This window comes from Cydia strobilella, chromosome 2 (assembly GCF_947568885.1).
Source record: "Cydia strobilella chromosome 2, ilCydStro3.1, whole genome shotgun sequence".
Lineage (NCBI taxonomy): Eukaryota > Metazoa > Arthropoda > Insecta > Lepidoptera > Tortricidae > Cydia > Cydia strobilella.
Window position 1 is genome coordinate 220,918 of NC_086042.1, and position 24,586 is coordinate 245,503.

At 45.9% G+C, this 24,586-nt stretch overlaps 2 protein-coding genes across 2 annotated transcripts; one reads left to right on the plus strand and one right to left on the minus strand.

Moving 5' to 3' along the window:
* Nucleotides 1-584: 584 nt before the first annotated feature.
* Nucleotides 585-6,951, minus strand: LOC134749732 (esterase CG5412). Its single transcript, XM_063684756.1, has 4 exons — nucleotides 6,423-6,951; nucleotides 5,811-6,008; nucleotides 5,446-5,586; nucleotides 585-840 (listed from the first exon to the last, which is right to left on the minus strand). Exons 1-4 carry the CDS (start codon nucleotides 6,670-6,672, stop codon nucleotides 653-655), a joined length of 777 nt encoding a protein of 258 aa, XP_063540826.1. The 5' UTR covers nucleotides 6,673-6,951; the 3' UTR covers nucleotides 585-652.
* A 5,953-nt stretch (nucleotides 6,952-12,904) lies between these two features.
* On the plus strand, nucleotides 12,905-24,470 carry LOC134749751 (DNA replication licensing factor Mcm3). The gene is made up of 14 exons (XM_063684779.1): nucleotides 12,905-13,094; nucleotides 13,182-13,459; nucleotides 14,128-14,302; nucleotides 14,545-14,783; nucleotides 15,435-15,674; nucleotides 16,353-16,517; nucleotides 16,676-16,874; nucleotides 19,773-19,921; nucleotides 20,373-20,463; nucleotides 21,319-21,534; nucleotides 21,714-21,854; nucleotides 21,959-22,060; nucleotides 23,192-23,334; nucleotides 23,641-24,470. Exons 1-14 carry the CDS (start codon nucleotides 13,023-13,025, stop codon nucleotides 23,846-23,848), a joined length of 2,418 nt encoding a protein of 805 aa, XP_063540849.1. The 5' UTR covers nucleotides 12,905-13,022; the 3' UTR covers nucleotides 23,849-24,470.
* Nucleotides 24,471-24,586: the final 116 nt, after the last annotated feature.

Sequence of the window (24,586 nt, forward strand, 5' to 3'; positions counted from 1 at the left end):
ACTAGTACTAGCACCCAAAAGAAAAGATGAGTATAGTTTTTTTTTGTTCTTATTTACTGACAATTTGGTTTGACCAATTATAGTTACACTGTGCACGTACAATCTGGCAAAAAAAGGTAGAAATAAAAAGTGGCAACACTGTAGTGTCGTCCCGTTTATCTTAGATTGATTTGAAAGGGACGACACTACAGTGTTGCCACTTTTAAATTTCTACTTTTTTTGCCAGACTAGCTCGCGCAAATAAAGCCGTAACAGTAATGATACTTGCGTGAGCAGTCTCCAATGCTCAAGTTTAAAGTATATTAATTCATTAAGCTTAATGCACCAGTGTTCGCGATTACTTGCACTCGGAGCCTGTATCTTGTTTTTCTTGCGCAAAACCAACAACATTCAAAATTCATATACACTTATTCTGTATTGGTCTAGACTTCCATATTGGCCATACAACCATTACAACCAATACGCTTCGCATGCGAGCGGGCTGTCGCTATAATAATAGCGTTGTCTCGCTCAAACTTCGGAGAGTTGTGCGAATCGGACGTAATGTGCCATGCCCCTATATAGGAAGTCATTTCATTACAAAATTAAATACAAACATCGCTTCACACATTTATTAAAAATAAACTGTAATATAACTATTTAAGAATAGGTCTTATCCCATATCTTCATCCTCCTTTGGCTGTATGATATCCGGTTCCTCCTCCAGCAGGTCCTGGCTGCGGTCGTGCAGGAAGTCCTGGTAGGCGTCCTTGATGGAGCCCGAGCACGCGACGTAGTGCCCGCCCGAGTGCTCCGCCACTACCGCCTTCGTGAACAGACTTATTAGGGATTCAGACATTTCTGGAACAAGTTACAATATAAGTTAGTGTTACATTCCAATAGAATGGATAAAGTAGGTATTTAAACCGTTAAATGTAATGTGCATTACAAGCCGGACTAAAAACCTACTCGGTAAGTCGGTTCAAAAATACCTTACACGCCTTACGACGCGACAACGTGTTTTTCGCTCTTATTGCGTAGACCATATGTCCCCATCATAAAAACGAAGGAATTGATTGGTACCTCAGGCTCATTCATAAAATTCGGCTCAGTATTTTTGACGCTAATATCAAAGGCCCTTGTAATTTACCAACAAACCAAATTTTAGAAAAGTAATATAGACAAATAATATAGCCTATAGGTACGTAAAAACTCTAGCCAAGACAAATCCTTTATAATTTCAGGATTTTCTACACAGCACAGAACTTGGCACCCATATACATAGATTCTTAAAGACTTGGCTCTCATTTCACATTTATGTTTTTGTTGGGATATCATTACTTTGTGTACAGAAATTACTACAGTATTCATCATGAAAGCAGATTTGTCCAAGCTAAAAAGGAGACCTTCGCTAACGCGTGGTCAATTGCCAAGAATTTTCATTTTTTTTCTTTGTAAGTAAATTTAGCCTAATAGTCTACTTTGATGCCAAATTTCAAGTTTCTAGGTCATCTGGAAGTGGGTTAGGTTTTTGATTTATAAGTCAATAAGTCAGTCAGTCACAAGTTTTGAATAACTGTTTGAGCTACGTTTGTATTTTAGACAAGCTAAGAGTAAGTAAGTAAGTAAGTAAGTATTTATTTGCAAAGAATAAGTAGGTACAATAGTGTCTTAGGTGGTAAGTGACAATTGGTTGCTTATTCTGCTATTTGTACTATACAGGTTGTACTAGCATGCAAAAATCTTAAAACTAGAAACTACTACAAATCTGGCTGTATATCTTGACAAAGGAAATCTTTTACATTGTAATAGCTTTTATCAGTCAATAGCTTCATCAATTTATTTCTAAATCTATGTACAGGTAGTTCTCTTATAGTTTTAGGTAGTTTGTTAAAAAGTTTCATGCACATAACAAAACAGTGATTAGTGTATAATGCTGTCCTGGGAACACAGTCATGAACCAGCCTTCCAGGATCCCGTTGATTTCTAGTAGAGGCGCTTTCAGCTGTAGTAAATAAATACATATGCCTCGTTACAAACATGCAGATTTCCAAAATGTATAAGCATGGTAGCGGTAAAATCCTAAGTTTTTTGAACGATGGTTTGCATGTCTTGTAGGGGGCTAAATTACAAATAGCACGTATACATTTTTTCTGTGCTACGAATGGAATATTAAAGTCTGTGCAATTTCCCCACAAAATGAGCCCATATCTTAACACTGAACTAATATATCCATGATACGCGGCTAATGCTGTATGTAAACCTGATGAGCGTCTTAACTTACGTAGTACATAAACAAATCTATTTAGTTTAGAACGGATCTTTCCTATTTGTGCTTGCCAATCCAAATGTTTATCTAAAACTATCCCTAAAAAACTTACACTTTCCATTTCTTGAATTGTCTCATTTTCGTAATGTATATTGATCCTAACATTGAGACCACCATGCAAGCTAACAGGGTAAGGAAGGTCCTCTCCACCAACTCGACTATTACCTTAGGATCCCTGCGTAAGCCAGACAACTCTCTCACCAACTCACCGGAGGAAGCAGAGCGGGTCCTGGTGCAAACACACTTCCCGGACTGCGCTATATCGCACCCAGTGAGTCTGGGGGAAGAGGAGACTACTCCGACAGAGGACGAGTGGCTACAGACACACGAGGTAATCAGCCTACAGCGCACGCAGTGGGCCATAAACAGCTTTGACTCCTTCAAGTCTTCAGGAACGGACGGGATCTTCCCTGCGCTACTCAAATGGGGCGGGAAGCATCTCACCCTGAAGCTGACCATCGTTCTGCGCGCCTGCCTGGCTCACAGATATGTGCCGAAAAGATGGAGAGAGGTCAAAGTGATCTTCATACCGAAACCAGGTAAAGGCGACTACTCGGATCCTAAATCGTTTAGGCCCATCAGCCTGACCTCCTTCATGCTGAAAACCTTGGAGAGGTTGTGCGACAGGTATCTGAGGGAGAGGGTGCTAAGTAATGTGCCCCTACATCCCAACCAACATGCCTACAGCCCTGGCAAATCTACAGAGTCGGCACTTCATGCAGTGGTAAGCAAAATCGAGGTGGCGATCAAAAGCAGGTCCATGTGCTTAGGAACCTTTATTGATATAGAGGGAGCTTTCGACAGGACCAGGTTCAGCAGCATAACAGCAGCACTGGTAAGGCACGGTGCGAATGCAGTTATGACCAAATGGATAAACAACATGTTGAGCCAGAGAGTCATCAAACTCGGGACAGGTGAGACACAACAGGCACTAGTGGCAAAGGGATGCCCCCAAGGCGGAGTCCTATCACCACTTCTATGGAACCTAGTGGTGAACGACCTGATCACTACACTAAACAACAATCACTACTACACGATCGGCTATGCCGACGACATAGTGATACTAACGAGCGGCAATCATTCAGGTACGGTGTGCGAGGTTACCCGCTCTGCACTAGCCATCGTGGAGCGCTGGTGCATTAACAACGAACTCACAGTCAACCCACGCAAGACGGAGCTGGTTATGTTCACCAACAAACGCAATTTGGGAAACTACCGCCTTCCCAAACTGTTCAATACAGAACTCCAACTATCTGCAGAGGTAAGGTATTTAGGGGTAATACTCGACAGCAAACTAAATTGGAGCAATCACTTAAACAGCAAAATTGACAAAGCTACAATCGCATTCTGGCAATGTCGTAGAATGGTTGGTAAAACCTGGGGACTAACTCCCAGGATAATTCTATGGCTCTACCAGGCAATCATACGACCAATAATAAGCTACGGCGCGATAGTATGGTGGCCACGCACCAAACTATCCACAGTGGAAGCTAGACTACAACGACTCCAGAGGCTGGCCTGTATGGCGGCCACGGGCTGCATGAGAACAACACCAACTGCGGCCCTGGAAGCCCTACTGGGCCTGCCGCCGCTGCACCTCTTTATACAACAGGAAGCGCTAGCTGCGGCGGTACGTCTCAAAAAATCTAATCTCTGGAGACCGCCTAGGGTGCCACACACCGAGATCCTCTACGAGGCCATAGGTAAGGAACCGCTAATTGAGGCGGTGACTGACAGGATACCCAGGCAGTTCGTCTTCGACAAAAGGTACAAAATACAATTACACGAGGAACCCCATGAAGGACTCAACCCAAGGGAGCTGAGAATCTTCACGGATGGATCAAAGACAAGGTCAGGCACTGGCGCTGGGGCATTCTCAGAGGACCTAAACATACACATCTCGACACCACTTGGTGCACATAACACAGTCTTCCAGGCAGAATGTATGGGCATCATAATGGCAGCACACGCAATCGTCTCAAGGAAAGTACTGGACTACCCCATCCGCATACTCTCCGATAGTCGGTCGGTATTACAAGCCCTGCAAAGTTATACTTTGACCTCAGGGCTAATCTACGAATGCCACAAAGCTCTATCAGAGGTATGTACCACCAATAGCGTAACTCTGCAGTGGATTAAAGGACACAGCAACTCGCGAGGTAACGATGCAGCCGACATATTAGCAAGAGGAGGCTCGGAACTGAAGGTGGCAGGACCGGAGCCAATCCTACCTCTGCCATATGCCTGGCTCCGGAACATGCTGCGACACAACACCAAGGTAAAACACCAACAGTATTGGACTAACCTAGGTACCTGCAGACAGGCGAAGGAAGCCCTCCCGACGATCAACCCAGGTCTGTCACGGAGGCTGCGACTGCTGAAGAGGCCACAACTCCGGCTACTAACTGGAGCCATAACTGGCCACGCCTCACTAAACAAACACTTACTAACCATGCGTGTTACAGATAGCCCCCTTTGCAGGGCATGCATGGAGGCAGAAGAGACAGCCGCCCACGTCATCCTCGAATGTCCAGGGGTGGCAGAATACCGGGCACAATACCTCGGTTCGCCGGGGTCTCTCCCAGAAGTCGTCGGCAACATCAAGGGTCTGCTAGGCTTCTTGGAGGAGTTGGGTTGGCAGGAGTAGTGCCGGCAACCCATCACGCAAAATAGGCGCATCGTAAGACGTCGAGTTGCGGAAACCTAGCCCGCGAACACCTATAACCTATAACCTATATATCCTAACATTTTCGCCAAGTTTGGTGTTAAATTGTATGTAATTGGTTTTACTAATATTAATTTGCAAATTATGTAATTCCAGCCATTTTATAACATTTCTCAATGTCTCATTGACTTTACATTCATGTTCTTCGATATTTTCATTCTTTTTTGATGTAACAATAGGCTTGAAGAGGCAAAGAGGCTTGAATAAATGTGCCAAATTTCATGTGTGTAGGTTAAATAGGTTTCAAGCTGTGAAGGGGTCAAAGTAGCTCGAAATGGTTCATGTAATATTACACACGGTTGCTGCGTCACCAGTTCCTTTTTCTTTGAACTTGACTGGACACGCTGCCGCGTGTCTAGATAGTCTAAATAACGCACTTCTCAGCTTATGAAAAATAATAATTTAAAATTACCCTTTGGTATGATGGAGTCTCCCTCGCCGTACACATGCAGCGAGGGTAGGTTGATCTCCTCGTCATAAAAGCCCTTGTGCACCAGACTGCCCGATCGGAACCCTGATGCGAAGATGGCGAAGTTGAATGTGTACGGTAAATCTGAAAAACAAAACACTGCGTGAACAATCTGTCGTAACAATGTAATATACCTACCATAATGCTTAGGGTCCTGAATTTGACGCGGTCAAAGTATTGCCACATGATTATCACTAATGTCACATATTGAAGAGCAATATTTAATTCCACAATCCCTCAGTGTGGTCTCAAAGCCCAAACCGGGCCGTCCAGACACTTTGCTACCCTATGTATAGAAGCGTCCTTACATCCCTTCTGCTGCATGGCGGCGAGCAGCCCCACGAGGCAGGCGCCCTGCGAGAAGCCCATGAACCCGTGGAAGGGGCCGTGCTCGGCTACGGCGCGCTCCACGACCCGCAGCGTGGCCTCGAAACCCAGCGCCGGCCCGCCCAGGCACTTCCCGCTGAATGTGTTGTCTTCCGCGTTGAACCACCACGACCGCGAGTCTGCGTATAGGGACATGACATGATGAATTTTATAATGTAGTTGTGGGTAGAAAATTTGCAACATCATAAGGAAGAAATTAAAAAAATGTATCATAAAAAAATACCAGATAGAATATATCAAAATTTTGAGTTTATTTAACTTTTGAAACGTAAAGACGAGTCGTCGCGCGGATAATTGGTATGCCGATGTTGCTCACATACTGTAGTTGCTCGAATACTCAATTATTCAAATGAAATAAGTACAGAAAATAAGTACCTATCCCACCAAAAACATTTTTATGTAAAACCCTTTGGGTATGGAACCCTAAAAAATCCGATAATGTCTTGCAAGTACCAACATCATTGGTGCTATGGGCAAGACAACTCATTTTATCTGGGTTTTGCATACAACAGTGTAATGTTTTGAGTTGTTACCTTCTTCCCCTCCCCCCTCCTCGTGCAAGACGCGGTGCGGCGCCGACAGGAACGTGAGCTGCGCGTACTTGGCCACGGCCTTGCGGAACGAGCCGATCTTGGCGCGGAACACGGCGCCGTTCTGCCGGTACCCGTGGAACGCCAGGATCTTCAGCCTCTTCCGCTCTTTCGCGTTCTCTTTAGCCTTCTCTGTTAGCACTTCGCTCATGTTGGAGTTGGAGTTCTCTTCGGATATTTGCTCTTGAGACATCGTACGTTTTGTGGTTAGAAGCCGCTTAACGTTCAGGTTATTTAATTTCAGAAAGAAACTGATACGGGCGCTGTAATAAGTGTTATAATGGCTCAAATTAAGTATTTAACTGAATAAAACCAAAACCAAATAAGATTAAGCGTAGCCTGAGAAAACAGTGTCACTGTTTTGTAGGAACTAGAATTCCTTTTGCTTCTACAAAATAATCTTTATTCCGTTGATATTAGGCCCAAAATTCTTTACCGATGCATCAAACAAATCCTCAACCTCCAAAGCAGAAGCACAGCTTGACGTTTATGCATGTGTACTTTTTTTTTTTTTTTTTATTATTAATGGCATCGCGCTCCTGGCGCATTCAGCCAAACGAGTAAAACGGGGAAACGGAATTAAAGGATTACATTATAACGGATGAGACGGAATTTTGGATGGATCAGGGAAAGGTAAAGTATAAATTAAAGTTTTATATTATGACGTGATAGGAATGAATATAATACTTTAAATATATCTGGAGAGGAATCATTAATATGCAGGAGTGATGTAATGGATGTGGGAAACGGAACTTTTAGATCTGACAGCTGTCTTAATAATGAAGAACAATCATTTAGGCTACATGCAAAAAATATATGGTTAAGATCAGCGGGATCAGCTCCACAAATACATGCGGAGCTGGCCACACGATTTTGCAGTTTCAGGTGTTGTGGAGTACATACGTGACCCAACCTCATTCGGATTAACATACTGGTAGCCGGTTTTGACAAAGAGATTTTAGCAAACCATGGTTTGATAGGAATTGATGATTGAATGCTCCGATAGTGTAACGCAGAAGCAGTACCTGTACCAGATGTCCACTGTTTCGTCCACTCCTTTCGTAGGAATAATTTGGGTAGAGCTAATAGGTCTTCAGCAACATTTTTAAATGGAAACATGTCTCCACAGATAATGGCATCTCGAGCTAATTCATCAACTCTTTCATTGCCTTTAATCCCTCTATGACCAGGAATCCAAGCAATGGAGACGGAATACCCTTTAAGATGACATTTTAACAATAGGCTACGAATTTGATATATAATTGGGTTGTTGGATTTAGATTTAAAAGGAATTTTAGATATTGCTTGAAGAGAACTTAAAGAATCCGAAAATATAATTGTTTTTTTAAGATGCATAATGATGATAAACTCTAATGCTTTCAGGATTCCAAAGCACTCACCACTGTACACAGAGGATTCGGGAGGCAACTTTATCTTTTGGTAAATATTGGATTGAATATGAAGTACTCCAATACCAACACAACCACTGACGGACATCTTAGAAGCATCGGTATACATATGGTTAGCATCCTGACAATCAGTGCCAATAAAACCCAGAAATTGTTGGTTTTGTTCTATATCATTCTTTGAAATACCTATATTCAGGAGAACTGGAGGAACTAGTGTAAGAGACTCATATTCATGCTGAAAAATGGGAAGTGTAGAAGAGCTAACAGTGGGAGCTGAAATAGATTTAAATTTTTGAAAACTTTTGATTAAACAAGGAGGACTCTTGTGTGTCCAATAGTTGGAAGTAGTTATTTGAAGAAGGAGGTTAGACAAGATTCTCCAGAGTTGATGATTAGAGAATTGGGAGCAACGGAAAAGAAATCTATCACAAAGATATTGGCGTCGTAAATGTAACGGAGGCTCTGCACACTCAACTTGCATAGCATTGATAGGACTAGAATTCATGGCACCACAAATGATTCTAAGGGCTTTAGACTGAATACGATCTAGTTTTTGGAAGCCAGCGACATAACCTGGCTCTAGCAAAAATGTCCCATAATCTAAAATACTTCTTATTAAAGCATTGTACATTAGTTTCATGCAAAAGGGATGTGAACCCCACCAAACACCAGAAACACACCTAAGAATATTAATATTTTTTTCACATTTAGAAACTATGTACTCACAATGTGGGAGACCTGTTAATTTACTGTCTAAAATGACACCAAGGAATTTAGTTTTAACTTTTACTGAAATGGAGTAGTTATCAAATTGCACTTTGATTGGAGGAGGAAACAGTTTTCTAGTAAATAAAACCACAACACTTTTAGGAACAGAAAGTTCTAAACCATTAGAATCTAACCATGACTTCAGGAAACCTAAGGAACTAGTGACTGATCTACTGGCCTGTTCAGGAGAAAGATTTGATGAATAAAGTAATAAATCATCAGCATACTGTAAGACACTAACTGTACCATTTAGCGATGCCTCTAAATCAGATGTATAGATATTGTATAACAATGGACTTAATACAGATCCTTGTGGTAATCCTCTCCACACTAAACGAGAAATTTTATTGTTGTCATCGATAAGAAGACTAATGGACCGTTCAGATAAAAGGTTTATTACAAAGTTACTCAACATTTCTGGAATGCCTAACTTGAGAAGCTTATCTTGTAACACTGAAACCAAAACATTATCATAAGCAGCACTTATATCAAGAAAAGCAGCTACTATTGACTCATTTTTAGAAAATGCCAATCGTATGTCTGCAATTAATATTGACAAACTATCATAGGTAGATCTACCTTTTCGGAACCCAAACTGACTATGAGATAGTAATTGATTCTTTTCAACAAAAAATTCTAACCTGTTTTTAATTAAGTGTTCGGCTACTTTTGCAAATACTGAGGAGAGGGCAATAGGGCGATAGGAAGAAACATCTGATGCTGGTTTATTGGGTTTTAAAATAGGAATAACTACTTGGGATCTCCATGAATCTGGTACTATACCGGACTGAATAACCAAATTTACTATGCTTAAATAATAAGAAAGTATGCCATCGCTGGCATTTACTAAAAATGAGTAAGGCACTCCATCTTCACCAGGAGCACTATCTTTTAAATTGCTTAATACACCCTTTAATTCTTCCATTTTAAAAGGGCCATTAAAGGTGGAATCTAAGCAAGGATCATATAAAAAGGTTGCAGGTTGGAACACATACTCTTCAGGAACAGATGAAGGAGCTAGTCTGTCTATAAATTGTTGTGCAAGATTAGGGGGCAATGTGCGGCTTGAGGGTTCGTTGAATGCATGTCTGAACCTTTTGATGTTGTTCCATACTATGGAAGGTTTTACATTAGGATTGAGAGACGCACAAAATCGTCTCCAACCTTCATATTTCTTCCTACGCAACAATTTCTTAGTATCACGCGCAACCTGCATGTACGATTCAAAGTTTTCAGTTGTCATAGAATGACGGTAAAGTCTTTCAGCCTCTTTTCGTTTTTTAATGGCTTGGGAACAATCCTGATCCCACCAAGGAGGAGATGGAATTTTATTAATAACACTATTTTTTACAGGGAAAACATCATCAGCTGTTTCTGTGATCACCCGGGCCAAAGCAACCGAGCAGCCAACTACGTCAGTATCATCTAAACTTGGCAAAAACAACAATTTCTTCTCTACACAGCTTTTGAAATTTTTCCAGTCAGCATTACATAAATTGTACTTAAGCCTAGGGCTAGGTTTCGAAGGTGGTCGTTTTGTTGAAGGAAATGAGACTATAATTGGAAAATGATCACTACCAAATGTAGAATCTAGAGTTTGCCAGATGAAAGAGGAAGCCAGTTCAGCGGAGCAAATGGATAGATCAACAGCACTGGGAGATTCTGTAGGCGCTGTACGGCGAGTCGGAGAGCCAGTATTTAGGACACATAGATTGTAATCATCTAGAATTTTTAAAACACGATGTCCATTATAGTTGGATGCTGAACTGCCCCAAAACTGATGGTGTGAATTGAAATCTCCTAGAATCAACAAGGGCCTAGGTAAAGAAGTGATGATTTGTTCTAATTCGTTAAAAATAGAAGATGATTGATGAGGAATATATACAGAGAGAATGCAGATGTTATTTACAATGGCAGCAACAATTGAAAAATCATCACTATGAGATGGGAGATGAAGAGATGAGAATGATTCAGAATTCCTGATGAGTAAAGCTACTCCACCCCACCCATCAGGACGGTCCTCTCTGAGGCATGAATAGCCAGTAGCTCTTAGAAGAGCTCCAGGCTTGAGCCATGTCTCAGACAGGGCAAAAACACATGGATTAAATTTATTTAATAAATGAATGAAATCATGTTTTTTATTGATTATGCTTCTGCAATTCCATTGGATTATATTGTCCATTATTTTTAATTGCAAATGTAAGAGAGTCAATCATAGGGGCAACGTGGGACGGTAAAGTAAGGTTTGGTGTGGACAAAAGAGTTCTTAGGGCCTCGATAGACTCGGCGATTACTAGTCGATCTTCCTTTTCTGTTTCCTGGCGTAAAGCACAACCGTTTGGAGAAGAAGGGATAGAGTATTCATTTATAATGGCCCGATGTGCAGCCACATCATAGCCATGGGTAGTCTTTTTAACAGTAGGACGAGGTTTCAAAAAAACAGTTTTTCTGCTGCCATGGCTAAGAGGGCGCACATTCGAACTAGTACCTGGAACTGAACTTTGCACACTGATACGAGGTAAATCTGATTGAGTATGTGGTTGTGACACTTGTGACTTAACCATGTCTGCAAACGATTTTGATATGGCTGGGTGCAGTTTAACGGCTTCTCCATAAGAGATGCAGTTATTTGCCATACTAACTTTGATTTCTTTTTGCCTTACATGTTCTGGGCATGACCTGTTTGTGGCGAAGTGAAAGCCATTGCATAAACAGCAAATGGCATCCTCCTCCTCCACTACACAGGTATTTCCAGGATGCATTTCCCCGCACTTAAAACATTTGGGCTTCGAACGACAGTTATTTTTAGTATGTCCAAATTTACAGCATAAAAAACATTGAATGGTCGGAAAAATGTACAATTCGACGGCAAGAGAGTTGTAGCATGAAAAGACTCGTTTGGGTAATACTTGACCGTCAAATGTCAAAACGACTGTCTCTGAAGGTTGCCAGGTAACAGAACCATTAACCACAACTCTGTGGTTCAAACGTCGTACTTTTAAAACTTTTCCACACCCCATAGGTACGGAAATATTGGAAACAATTTCCTCCTCCGACCACTGTGCAGGAATACCGCGAACCAAGCCCATACGGGTCACGGAAAACGACGGAATGTATGCAGTAAAATTTTCTAAATCAAGACACGTATCAGTAACAAATAAGTTCGCATCGACGTAATTTGAAAACGACATTGCTATACGTGTCCTACCAATGCGCTTAACACTTCCATTAATAATGTTTTTGAAGCCTTTTTTGACTAAAAATTTCCCAAAGGACACCGGGTGCAGAGATGATTTTGCATCAGTTTGTTTAAGTTGAACGTGTACCGTAAAGGGAGCAACATCTAAAGATGAAAATAAATTCCTGCCAACCTTGGTGCTAGTAGTGTCCTTATTTGTATTTACTTTATCCGAAGAGTTTATGGTAGACTGAATGTTAGACTTTGAAGGAGCTTGGGTGTCTTGTATGTTCTCCTGACAATCGCACGAATAATCCCCGCCATCATTTTTCCTTCTTTTTTTATTACATGTTTTGCATCGTTTGTGACTCTGACTCTTATTTCTTTTACGTTCACTCCTGCTACCTACAGAAGTGTCCGTGTCCATGGCCGAATCTATTGTGACATTACTTCCGACCTGGAGGTTTTCACCTCCAGGGTCGGGGGGGTCGTCGTCCCCCATTACATATATACAAGAAAACTTACCAACTACGACGAAATCACACTAATTATATATACAAATACAATAATATATACAAACTATGAGAAAAATTATATACAAATTACCGATTCCCTGATCTACACTATTAAAATTGAAATTAAATTTACAAGAAACCTAAAACTTGACCGCCACGTTTCACGTTTCCCGCGCTTTTTTTTCGCATGTGTACTTTGATGTGTACGTTTAGAAATAAGTAGTATTTAGTAATAAAATGTATTTTGCACTATAATATGAAAATATAACTATATTTTTATTAATAAAATATAAAAACCTGTTAATAATTTAACAATTATTTCAAATATTCATCAATTTAGTTATAGTTGGTCAAACCAAATTGGCAGTAAATAAGAACAAAAAAATATATATTCTTTCTTTTCTTTTGGGTGCTAGTACTAGTGTAAGACAAAGATAGTATGAGTATCTCTGTCTATTTTTGAAATGAGACAGTCGTTTGACAAACTATACTTTAAATTACCGTAGATTCAAGTTTATTTTTTTATGAACGCAACTAAAGTCACGCAAAGATTTGGCGCCAAATCGCGTCAACTGTCAAACAACCGTTCATAGTTGTTAATCGTGTTTGCAAACGCGTTTATTTCTTTGTTATTTCATTTAACAAGTTTGTTATTGTTTTATAATCCATTAAAATGGAAGATGGTGAATTTGATCAAAGGTTGCGTGACTTACAAAGAGAGTACCTTGAGTTCTTGGACGATGAAGTGAGTACGATACTAAAGTAACCTCAAATGTAGGTATTGTTAAGCATCATTATTCTAAAATGGTCGTGGTTTTGTTACATTTTCTAGGAAGATCAGGGTATTTACATGGAAAAGGTGAAGCAGATGATAGCAGACAAGTCGAAACGGCTGGTCGTAAACATAAATGACTTGCGGCGCAAGAGCCCAGAGCGCGCGAAGAACTTGTTAGAGAACGCGTTTGAGGAGCAGATCGCGTTCCAGAAGGCGCTGAAGGAGTACGTGTCGTCGATGGAGCCGACCTACGCGAAGGAGCAGGAGGAGTTCTTTGTGGCCTTCTCGGGCAGCTTCGGCACCAAACATGTCACACCGAGAAGTTTGACTTCCAGGTAGGTGCTGTTAATTTTTTTTATGGCTTTAAATCTGCAATTTGTTGTTCCAGCCATAATAAGATGGTTGAGTTTCGTTATTGGGTTATTAGATTTAAGATTTCATTTTGGGGCTAGGTTTATTGTCTCTTATGGGATTAAAAAATCTGGTGCTTAGAAAGTAGTTGAAATAATGATAACTATTTAAATATCCCAAATCAGGTATCAAATTTATTATTAAATCAATTTTGGCAACAGTTTTCGAATTTTTTATGATCATGAAATGTTACAGTTGTGTATTTGAATTAGCAGTCTTGTCATTTAATTGTCTGTGTATGAGTGTTTTCAAACCTCTGGGTTGTGATCACCAGGAGGGGGGCAATAGATCAAAAATAAAAAGTATCAGCCATCTGTTCGTCCATTGAGATCGGAGAGGTTCATTTGGTTTGTAATGCAATTTAATTATAACTTTCGCCCATGTATAGATATCCATGTTTAAAGTTTGTATGTATGTTGTTGTGCAACCTATGGACTACGGTAATATGAAACAAACTTTAACCATGGATTTCTCCATAACCATGGGGGTAGCCCCCTCTTTCCCTCCTAACTGCAACTCCAAATAAATTTTTCCATTGCAATACAATCCTTAAAAATTAATTTAAATCTGACTCTAGACTTTGTTCATGCAGGTACTTAGGTAACCTGATCTGCGTGGAGGGCATCGTGACGCGCGTGTCGCTGGTGCACCCCAAGGTGGTGCGAAGCGTGCACTACTGCCCCACCACCAAGAAGGTCATGGAGCGCAAATACACTGACCTCACATCCTTCGAGGCCTTTCCCACCACCGCCATATACCCCACCAAGGTGAGTTATTAGCGCATGAGCTAAGTGAAAATCAGCGCCACGATTGCCGCGGCATTATACTGAGTAGGGATTCTATTATAGCATCCTATGTTTTTTTACGTCTTAAATTCTGCATGTCTTTTTGTGCAAAACATTGTTTTGACAAACGGAACACTTATGGGATCACTTCGGTCTTGCAAATCAGTTTCTTTCTTTATTTCAAAAGCAATACGAAATTATAAAAAAGGTTTTTTTTTTCCTAGGATGACGAGGGCAACCCCCTAGAGACGGAGTATGGGCTGTCCCGCTACAAGGACCACCAGACGCTGACGGTGCAGGAGATGCCGGAGCGCGCGCCGGCCGGCCAGCTGCCGCGCTCCGTGGACGTGGTCTGTGATGATGACCTGGTGGACCGCTGCAAGCCCGGAGACAGGGTGCAGGTGGTGGGGAACTACCGGTGCCTGCCCAGCAAGCAGGGCAGCTTCACAGCTGGAACCTTCAGGTGTGTTCACTAACACAGCTGCAAAAAAATACACAAAATAGTTCTTTACCTATAGATGACAGGAAAACCTATTAGAAATGTGCAGTCAAGCGTGAGTCGGTCTTAATTACTTAGTTATTGATCCGACCTATACGGGTTTTTTTAAGACCCACGTTTCACATAAAAAATGCATTATTTAAATTGTGTGATGTACGGAACCCTTGGAACTCGAGTCCGACTCGCACTTGGCCGGTTTTTTTATTTTATTTTAATAATTCACGAATAGAAACGATTGACCATTGCAAAAACTAGTTAATTAACTGTAAACTGAATAAATGAAATCAAAATAGTTAAAGTGACGTCACAGAGTTTGTGACTCCTCCCTCCCCCTTGTCACAACAGGTCACAATTTCTTGACCCCCTTCTTCCCCCTAAACGTGTGACGTAATTAATGGATGGCACCTATGTAAAGGCGCCTCCTCTAGCTTGATCTCCACGACACCTGACTGATGCACCTGATGTTCGTCTTCATTGGTTTGAATTTTATTATTATTATTATTTCATTTTAGACAGGCAGCTGATGCTGGTACTACGTCTAAATCATAGTTCACTTAGCACAGTTAGCATAGTTATTAGTTAATTTGCTTATGTGAACATCCTATTTTTTTACAGAACCATCTTAATAGCCAACAATGTGACCCAGATCAACAAGGGCATGGATCTGGCCATCACCCTCGACGACATCAAGCTTTGCAAGCGCATGGCCAAGAGGAAGACAGAAGACATGTTCGAACTGCTGGCCAAGTCACTGGCGCCTTCCATCCACGGCCACGAGTACATCAAGAAGGCTATCCTGTGCTTACTGCTTGGTGGCATGGAAAAGGTGCTCGCTAATGGCACCAGGCTTCGAGGGTGAGTAAGACAGACCTATTTTAGTTATTCGGTTCCACACAGAATGAGCTGCCTCACGAGGAAGTTGCTGCGTAAAGCGACAAGCGCTCAATCCGTGAAGACCTGAAGACGGGAGTTGGGCATATTCCAGTTTTTTCTGCATCAAATGTGTCTTGCTTGAGGTATCTTGGTTGCACTTGTATTTGCCTTGGGCGAGGTACTATCACGCTCCGCGATTGTTACGCCATTTAGGTTTCTAGCTAAATTGGTTGTTCCATACTTACGCTATGAAATGTCCAATTTAGCTAGATCCCTAAATGGCGTAACAATCGACCGAGATTCACGAGGCACTTTCCTCAAAATAGTTCGACTGTTCGTTTTTGACATTTGAATCTTTCGCGTTTTGAACACATATTAAATTACATTTACAATCGGGTCTATCGCGAATTTATTTTGTTACCTTTATTTACCGACGTTTTGACACAGGTTCAATAAATTCGCGATAGATCCGATTGTAAATGTGATTTGATACGTGTTCGTTTTTGGTCGATCTCGCTGTTTACCAAAATGCGAGGTATACCAACTAAGAGACATGAAGGTGATCGAGTCTCCAATTAACCCTTAGCATTGTTCCTTATGCTACGAAATCTCTTTAGTTTTAGTTTATTATCTTATCTCTAATCCGAGTTATTCTTCCAGAGACATAAACATCCTGCTGATCGGCGACCCCTCCGTAGCCAAGTCGCAGTTGCTCCGCTACGTACTCCTCACGGCCCCCCGGGCGATCACCACCACCGGTCGGGGCTCCTCCGGCGTGGGTCTGACGGCCGCCGTCACCACCGACCCCGACACGGGCGACCGCAGGTATAAGGACGAACCTGTCGTCAGGATACCCAGGATTATTTCCTGATTCACAGACATATTTGGACATATTTCGATGTCATTTAGGGTTTTTTTGTGGCACATTTTGAAACATCACGCGACATTTTTATCATTATACCGATTCGTATTTCCACGTCCAGGCTGGAGGCAGGCGCCATGGTGCTGGCAGACCGTGGCGTTGTCTGCATCGACGAGTTCGACAAGATGTCGGACATCGACCGCACCGCCATCCACGAGGTCATGGAGCAAGGAAGGGTCACCATCGCCAAGGCGGGGGTCCATGCGGCGCTCAACGCGCGCTGCTCCGTGCTGGCCGCCGCCAACCCTGTGTACGGCCGGGTGGGTACATGACACACAGACAACATGGCGGACACCCGCACCATCCACGAGGTCATGGAGCAAGGAAGGGTCACCATCGCCAAGGCGGGGGTCGCCAAGGACGGCCGGGTGGGTACATGACACACAGACAACATGGCGGACACCCGCACCATCCACGAGGTCATGGAGCAAGGAAGGGTCACCATCGCCAAGGCGGGGGTCGCCAAGGACGGCCGGGTGGGTACATGACACACAGACAACATGGCGGACACCCGCACCATCCACGAGGTCATGGAGCAAGGAAGGGTCACCATCGCCAAGGCGGGGGTCGCCAAGGACGGCCGGGTGGGTACATGACACACAGACAACATGGCGGACACCCGCACCATCCACGAGGTCATGGAGCAAGGAAGGGTCACCATCGCCAAGGCGGGGGTCGCCAAGGACGGCCGGGTGGGTACATGACACACAGACAACATGGCGGACACCCGCACCATCCACGAGGTCATGGAGCAAGGAAGGGTCACCATCGCCAAGGCGGGGGTCGCCAAGGACGGCCGGGTGGGTACATGACACACAGACAACATGGCGGACACCCGCACCATCCACGAGGTCATGGAGCAAGGAAGGGTCACCATCGCCAAGGCGGGGGTCGCCAAGGACGGCCGGGTGGGTACATGACACACAGACAACATGGCGGACACCCGCACCATCCACGAGGTCATGGAGCAAGGAAGGGTCACCATCGCCAAGGCGGGGGTCGCCAAGGACGGCCGGGTGGGTACATGACACACAGACAACATGGCGGACACCCGCACCATCCACGAGGTCATGGAGCAAGGAAGGGTCACCATCGCCAAGGCGGGGGTCGCCAAGGACGGCCGGGTGGGTACATGACACACAGACAACATGGCGGACACCCGCACCATCCACGAGGTCATGGAGCAAGGAAGGGTCACCATCGCCAAGGCGGGGGTCGCCAAGGACGGCGGGGTGGGTACATGACACACAGACAACATGGCGGACACCCGCACCATCCACGAGGTCATGGAGCAAGGAAGGGTCACCATCGCCAAGGCGGGGGTCGCCAAGGACGGCCGGGTGGGTACATGACACACAGACAACATGGCGGACACCCGCACCATCCACGAGGTCATGGAGCAAGGAAGGGTCACCATCGCCAAGGACGGCCGGGTGGGTACATGACACACGGACAACATGGCGGACACCCGCACCATCCACGAGGTCATGGAGCAAGGAAGGGTCACCATCGCCAAGGCGGGGGTCGCCAAGGACGGCCGGGTGGGTACATGACACACAGACAACATGGCGGACACCCGCACCATCCACGAGGTCATGGAGCAAGGAAGGGTCACCATCGCCAAGGCGGGGGTCGCCAAGGACGGCCGGGTGGGTACATGACACACAGACAACATGGCGGACACCCGCACCATCCACGAGGTCATGGAGCAAGGAAGGGTCACCATCGCCAAGGCGGGGGTCGCCAAGGACGGCCGGGTGGGTACATGACACACAGACAACATGGCGGACACCCGCACCATCCACGAGGTCATGGAGCAAGGAAGGGTCACCATCGCCAAGGCGGGGGTCGCCAAGGACGGCCGGGTGGGTACATGACACACAGACAACATGGCGGACACCCGCACCATCCACCAGGTCATGGAGCAAGGAAGGGTCACCATCGCCAAGGCGGGGGTCGCCAAGGACGGCCGGGTGGGTACATGACACACAGACAACATGGCGGACACCCGCACCATCCACCAGGTCATGGAGCAAGGAAGGGTCACCATCGCCAAGGCGGGGGTCGCCAAGGACGGCCGGGTGGGTACATGACACACAGACAACATGGCGGACACCCGCACCATCCACCAGGTCATGGAGCAAGGAAGGGTCACCATCGCCAAGGCGGGGGTCGCCAAGGACGGCCGGGTGGGTACATGACACACAGACAACATGGCGGACACCCGCACCATCCACGAGGTCATGGAGCAAGGAAGGGTCACCATCGCCAAGGCGGGGGTCGCCAAGGACGGCCGGGTGGGTACATGACACACAGACAACATGGCGGACACCCGCACCATCCACGAGGTCATGGAGCAAGGAAGGGTCACCATCGCCAAGGCGGGGGTCGCCAAGGACGGCCGGGTGGGTAGTTACTGTTGAGTACGGTAGTGACCATGGCATAAAACTATTTAGCTACAGGATAGGAACGAATGGCGAAATCTAGTGGCGGAGGCCAAGAGCCACTTCGAGTCACTTAACCAATGAAGTAAGTAAATATAGGTTATAGGTTTTCGCGGGCTTGGTTTCCGCAACTCAACGTCATATTATTGCGCCTTTTTTTTGCGTGATGGGTTGTCGGCACTACTCTTGCCAACCCAACTCTTCCAAGAAGCCTAGCAGACCCTTGATGTTGCCGACGACTTCTGGGAGAGACCACGGCGAACCGAGGTATTGTGCCAAGTAAGTAATTATTAATTAAAGGGAGTGGGGAGTGTAGTCTTCTTCTTCTTCTTCCTAGCCTTATCCCTTCATTTGGGGTCGGCTCTCCTCGTCCTTAGGTGCCTGGATCGCCTGTCCTGGGTTGTTTGCGTTTCAAGCTGAGCCCGTTCCAGGTCTTTGGATACGGTTGTCCACCACGTAGCTAGGGGGCGCCCTCCGCCTTTTCTCTTTTCCGGGATTGCTAAAGCCTTTTTAACTGGGTACTCTTCATCCCTTCTCATCACGTGCCCGAACCAGCGCATTCGCCTCTACCATCTTATCACCTATGGGTGCGACTTTGAGTCTATAGAGATACTATCGCGGTGCTCCAGTGGTACTGTGCTGTAACAATCTACCTAAAGATCAGACCTTAACCTATACAACATGGATGATGGAATTGTTGTTGTTTGTCCCCAGTATGACCAATACAAGACACCGATGGAGAACATCGGTCTCCAGGACTCGCTACTGTCCCGTTTCGATCTTCTGTTCGTGATGCTGGACTTAGCTGATGCCGACCACGACAGCCGCATCTCCGAGCACGTCCTCCGGATGCACCGCTACAGGTACCCCCCCTTCCCCCTACTGTAACACTAAGGGAACATCTCCAGGACTCGCTGCCGTCCCGTTTCGATCTTCTGTTCGTGATGCTGGACTTAGCTGATGCCGACCACGACAGCCGCATCTCCGAGCACGTCCTCCGGATGCACCGCTACAGGTACCCCCCCTTCCCCCTACTGTAACACTAAGGGAACATCTCCAGGACTCGCTGCTGTCCCGTTTTGACCTGCTGTTCGTGATGTTGGATGCTACAGGTACCCCGTCAAACTGAAAATAATTCATAATTGCTACAATTTTAGAGTATGAGTACTTGTCCCCTAGACCCGTTACTATTTCAAGTATTTTTAACAATTTTGTCTATTATTAATTCGACTCAAATTATTGATTGATGGTTAAAACCGCATCCCTACTTACCTTAAAAACAGTTACTATTTTAACGAGTATACTGTTGTGCAGAAATCCAAAAGAGCAAGACGGAGAGGTGCTGCCGATGGGCTCGTCCGTGGAGATGCTGTCCACTGATAACCCCGACAACGACGAGGTCGAGGTAAGAGGAACAGGAGGAAAAACCTCAGAACCCGGTCATTCTCAACGAATCTTTGCATCCGTTTCGGCGTTATTCATAAACGCTTTACTGGCCTGAATAAGTGATGAATCGTTTGTCTATATCTGTCATTTTGACTTATGTATTTGTAAGAAAGGGATAACGCCCAGGGACCGGACAACCCTTTCCGCGATAAAACCCTCTCAATGGGTGTCCCTTAAACACGGCTAACATATTGAAAGACTTTCCCTTTGGATCTGCAAGCCCATTCATACCCCTACCTTTGACTAACCCTTATCGAAAAGCTAACCAAAAATAAGGCTAGCCCTTAATAAGGGTTACCCTTATCTTTAAGCGCTTTTTATAAAGGTTTCCCTTTGCGTGAAAGAGACAGGATTAGTATATATCTACGCTAGTGTATGAAAAGGTAAGAAAATGCGTGTCTAGTCAAAGAACGCCGCCGTCGCCGCCGACGATCGCTCGGATTCGAAGTAATGTGTGCTTTATGAACGAGGTAGACGACTTAAATTAGCACGCTTATATGCTAAAAGGGAAGCCCTTTATAAGGCTAACCCTTATATGCAATGTGTTGGTGAGTGGATGATAAGGGTTTTGTAAGGGTATTTGGGCTACCGATTACACAAATGTGTGTACACAAATATAAGGGTTTTTAAAACCAAAATGAAGGGTTTCGTCTGGCAAAGGGTATGGTGAGTTAAGCCTTATGCAATACCCTTATAAAACCCGGATAAGGGATAGCGGGCCGGTCCCTGATAACGCCTGCTCACGTGACTTCCGTCCCAATAAGTGTCAACGCGTAGACATGCTAGCCGCACATAATTGTTCTGTTATTTCTAGGACGCACAAGATTCAATCTACGAGAAGTACGACCCGCTGCTGCACGGCAACTCGCGCAGCAAGAAAGAGCGCATCCTGTCCACCAAGTTTATGCGCAAGTTCCTGCACATAGCCCGCCTCATGAAGCCCAAGCTCACGCAGGAGGCCTCCGACGCCATCGCCGACGAGTACGCCAGGCTGCGGAGCCAGGACACCATGGACAGTGATGTCGCCAGGGTGAGTTCCTGCACATAGCCCGCCTCATGAAGCCCAAGCTCAGTGGACAGTGATGTGGCAAGGACTTCCGTCCACGATTTCCTGTCATAGTTTCGAACTTTAAAATGTTATACAAGTATTGTAGAGCCTCAGATAATGTTCGTCTTGTGCTAGTTTAATGGTGTTTCTCTTGCACACAGACGCAGCCAGTGACCGCGCGCACGCTGGAGACGCTGATCCGCCTCGCCAGCGCGCACGCCAAGTGTCGGCTCAGCTTCGAGATCACCGCCGACGACGCACACTCCGCCATAGAGCTCGTGCAGTATGCTTACTTTAAGAAGGTACGCTTTTTACTTACACTACGACATCTTTGTTCCTATTTATTGATAAGCTAGTTTATGATAATGATTAAGTTCACTTACAAATCGTTTCGTGTCCTAAACAGGTGCTGACGAAAGAGAAGCGTCGCAAGCGCCGCGCGTCCGACGACGAGGCCGAGGAGGAGGCCGAGCCCGGCCGGCCCCGAGCCAAGCGCACGAGGCGCACGGTAACAATGCTTGTTCTAGTATAGGCTTGATGACGACGAGGCCGAGGAGGAGGCCGAGCCCGGCCGGCCCCGAGCCAAGCGCACGAGGCGCACGGTAACAATGCTTGTTCTAGTATAGGCTTGATGACGACGAGGCCGAGGAGGAGGCCGAGCCCGGCCGGCCCCGAGCCAAGCGCACGAGGCGCACGGTAACAATGCTTGTTCTAGTATAGGCTTGATGACGACGAGGCCGAGGAGGAGGCCGAGCCCGGCCGGCCCCGAGCCAAGCGCACGAGGCGCACGGTAACAATGCTTGTTCTAGTATAGGCTTGATGACGACGAGGCCGAGGAGGAGGCCGAGCCCGGCCGGCCCCGAGCCAAGCGCACGAGGCGCACGGTAACAATGCTTGTTCTAGTATAGGCTTGATGACGACGAGGCCGAGGAGGAGGCCGAGCCCGGCCGGCCCCGAGCCAAGCGCACGAGGCGCACGGTAACAATGCTTGTTCTAGTATAGGCTTGATGACGACGAGGCCGAGGAGGAGGCCGAGCCCGGCCGGCCCCGAGCCAAGCGCACGAGGCGCACGGTAACAATGCTTGTTCTAGTATAGGCTTGATGACGACGAGGCCGAGGAGGAGGCCGAGCCCGGCCGGCCCCGAGCCAAGCGCACGAGGCGCACGGTAACAATGCTTGTTCTAGTATAGGCTTGATGACGACGAGGCCGAGGAGGAGGCCGAGCCCGGCCGGCCCCGAGCCAAGCGCACGAGGCGCACGGTAACAATGCTTGTTCTAGTATAGGCTTGATGACGACGAGGCCGAGGAGGAGGCCGAGCCCGGCCGGCCCCGAGCCAAGCGCACGAGGCGCACGGTAACAATGCTTGTTCTAGTATAGGCTTGATGACGACGAGGCCGAGGAGGAGGCCGAGCCCGGCCGGCCCCGAGCCAAGCGCACGAGGCGCACGGTAACAATGCTTGTTCTAGTATAGGCTTGATGACGACGAGGCCGAGGAGGAGGCCGAGCCCGGCCGGCCCCGAGCCAAGCGCACGAGGCGCACGGTAACAATGCTTGTTCTAGTATAGGCTTGATGACGACGAGGCCGAGCCCGGCCAACCCCGAGCCAAGCGTATTATATTTCAGATAACAATATTTCAGAACGGCGCCGCGGGGGAGGACCCGTACACGTTCTCGTCCGACGAGGAGGCCGAGCCCGTCCTGCGGGCGGCGCACGACAGCCGGCCCGAGCCCGGCACGCGGGTCACGCGCTCACAGGAACCCACTTCTATCGACGCCAACAGGTCAGAATATCCCCGGACCGTTTTTTAATTTTCAACTTCGAGCCTCGTATATTTGTACAATTTTTATTTGTGAGAATAACTTTTGTAATTATGCGAAGGACATTTTTTTAGGGCGGCCAGAGGCTCCGACCGGCATCACCGGGAGTATCGTGTTAGGGTTCCGATTAAAATTCTAGATGATGTAAATTTTTAAGTTACCTACTGATATGACAAACGCCTACTTGAAACCAGCAAACCTGGCGTATGTAATGGAATATTTGAACGTTTCGCGACACGTTACAGAAGAATGCCGTTGTTTATTCGCAGACTGGCGCTGTTCAAGACGGCGCTCCACTCCCTGTTCCGCTCGGAGCGCGCCAACTCGCTGCCGCTCTCGCGCATCGCCGCGTTCGTGAACGAGCAGGGCCCGGGCCCGCACGCGCTGTTCTCGCCCGCGGAGCTCCACGCCGCGCTCGACAAGATGACGGCCGACAACCACGTCATGGTGGCCGACGACATCATCTTCCTCATCTGACCGCGCCCCGCACTCCTCCCTCCTCACTCCCCGCCCTCCACAGGGGGTCGGTACCCACCCCGGGCCCCCGGGGGCCGACATCTCAGTTAACCGATCCACTCGGAGCTATCGTTCACTCGCATCGGGGAGATAGTTTTGTCGGCGTCCAATTTCTTTCTTTCATTAAGGGCTCCGTCAAACGGGCGCCCGCAAAACGCGCCCGTGTGAGACGCGATACGCATTGGACGAAGAAATTGGACAGGTGGTATACCACCCTGACCGATTCATTTTGTATGGAAAAATCCATGTACCTTATCAGTAAACGAGATCGAGTTTGTAACGCCGTTACATGAAACGATCTAGAAATTTGATTCATCTTAATGATTGTGTGTTGAATGACTAATGTGAACATCGTGTATTGATTCTATCGTTATTGATTGTACAATAGGAAGGAAAATAAATAAATTGAAATTGAAAAAAAAAAAAATGAAAATCGGCTCATCACAATATTCGCAATGTATTGATTGGTGAATCCCGCCTGTAAAATAAATTAGTGCATTTTGAGAATGCTTCTTGTACCTATTCGTTCCTGTTACGTGTTAGCTATTAAGTTTGTGTTTACTACATTGCTACGTTAATCATAATTAAGTTTAGTAATTGAAAAATCAAAATAAACTGATTTTTTGTAACGAACTTGTTTTTTTTATAAATGTTATTATACACGCTATGATACATTTACAATTGAACTGAGTACGGGGA

What these genes read in the sequence shown, in the direction of transcription:
- LOC134749751 (XM_063684779.1), top strand. Translation starts at nt 13,023, where the DNA reads ATGGAAGATGGTGAATTTGATCAAAGGTTGCGTGACTTACAAAGAGAG. An exon ending in CCGACAACGACGAGGTCGAG is followed by an intron (nt 20,464 to 21,318) that starts GTAAGAGGAACA and finishes TGTTATTTCTAG; the next exon opens with GACGCACAAGATTCAATCTA. An exon ending in CCAAGCGCACGAGGCGCACG is followed by an intron (nt 22,061 to 23,191) that starts GTAACAATGCTT and finishes ACAATATTTCAG; the next exon opens with AACGGCGCCGCGGGGGAGGA.
- LOC134749732 (XM_063684756.1), bottom strand. Translation starts at nt 6,672, where the DNA reads ATGTCTCAAGAGCAAATATCCGAAGAGAACTCCAACTCCAACATGAGC. An exon ending in CGCCATGCAGCAGAAGGGAT is followed by an intron (nt 5,587 to 5,810) that starts GTAAGGACGCTT and finishes TTTGTTTTTCAG; the next exon opens with ATTTACCGTACACATTCAAC. An exon ending in AGACTCCATCATACCAAAGG is followed by an intron (nt 841 to 5,445) that starts GTAATTTTAAAT and finishes AACTTGTTCCAG; the next exon opens with AAATGTCTGAATCCCTAATA.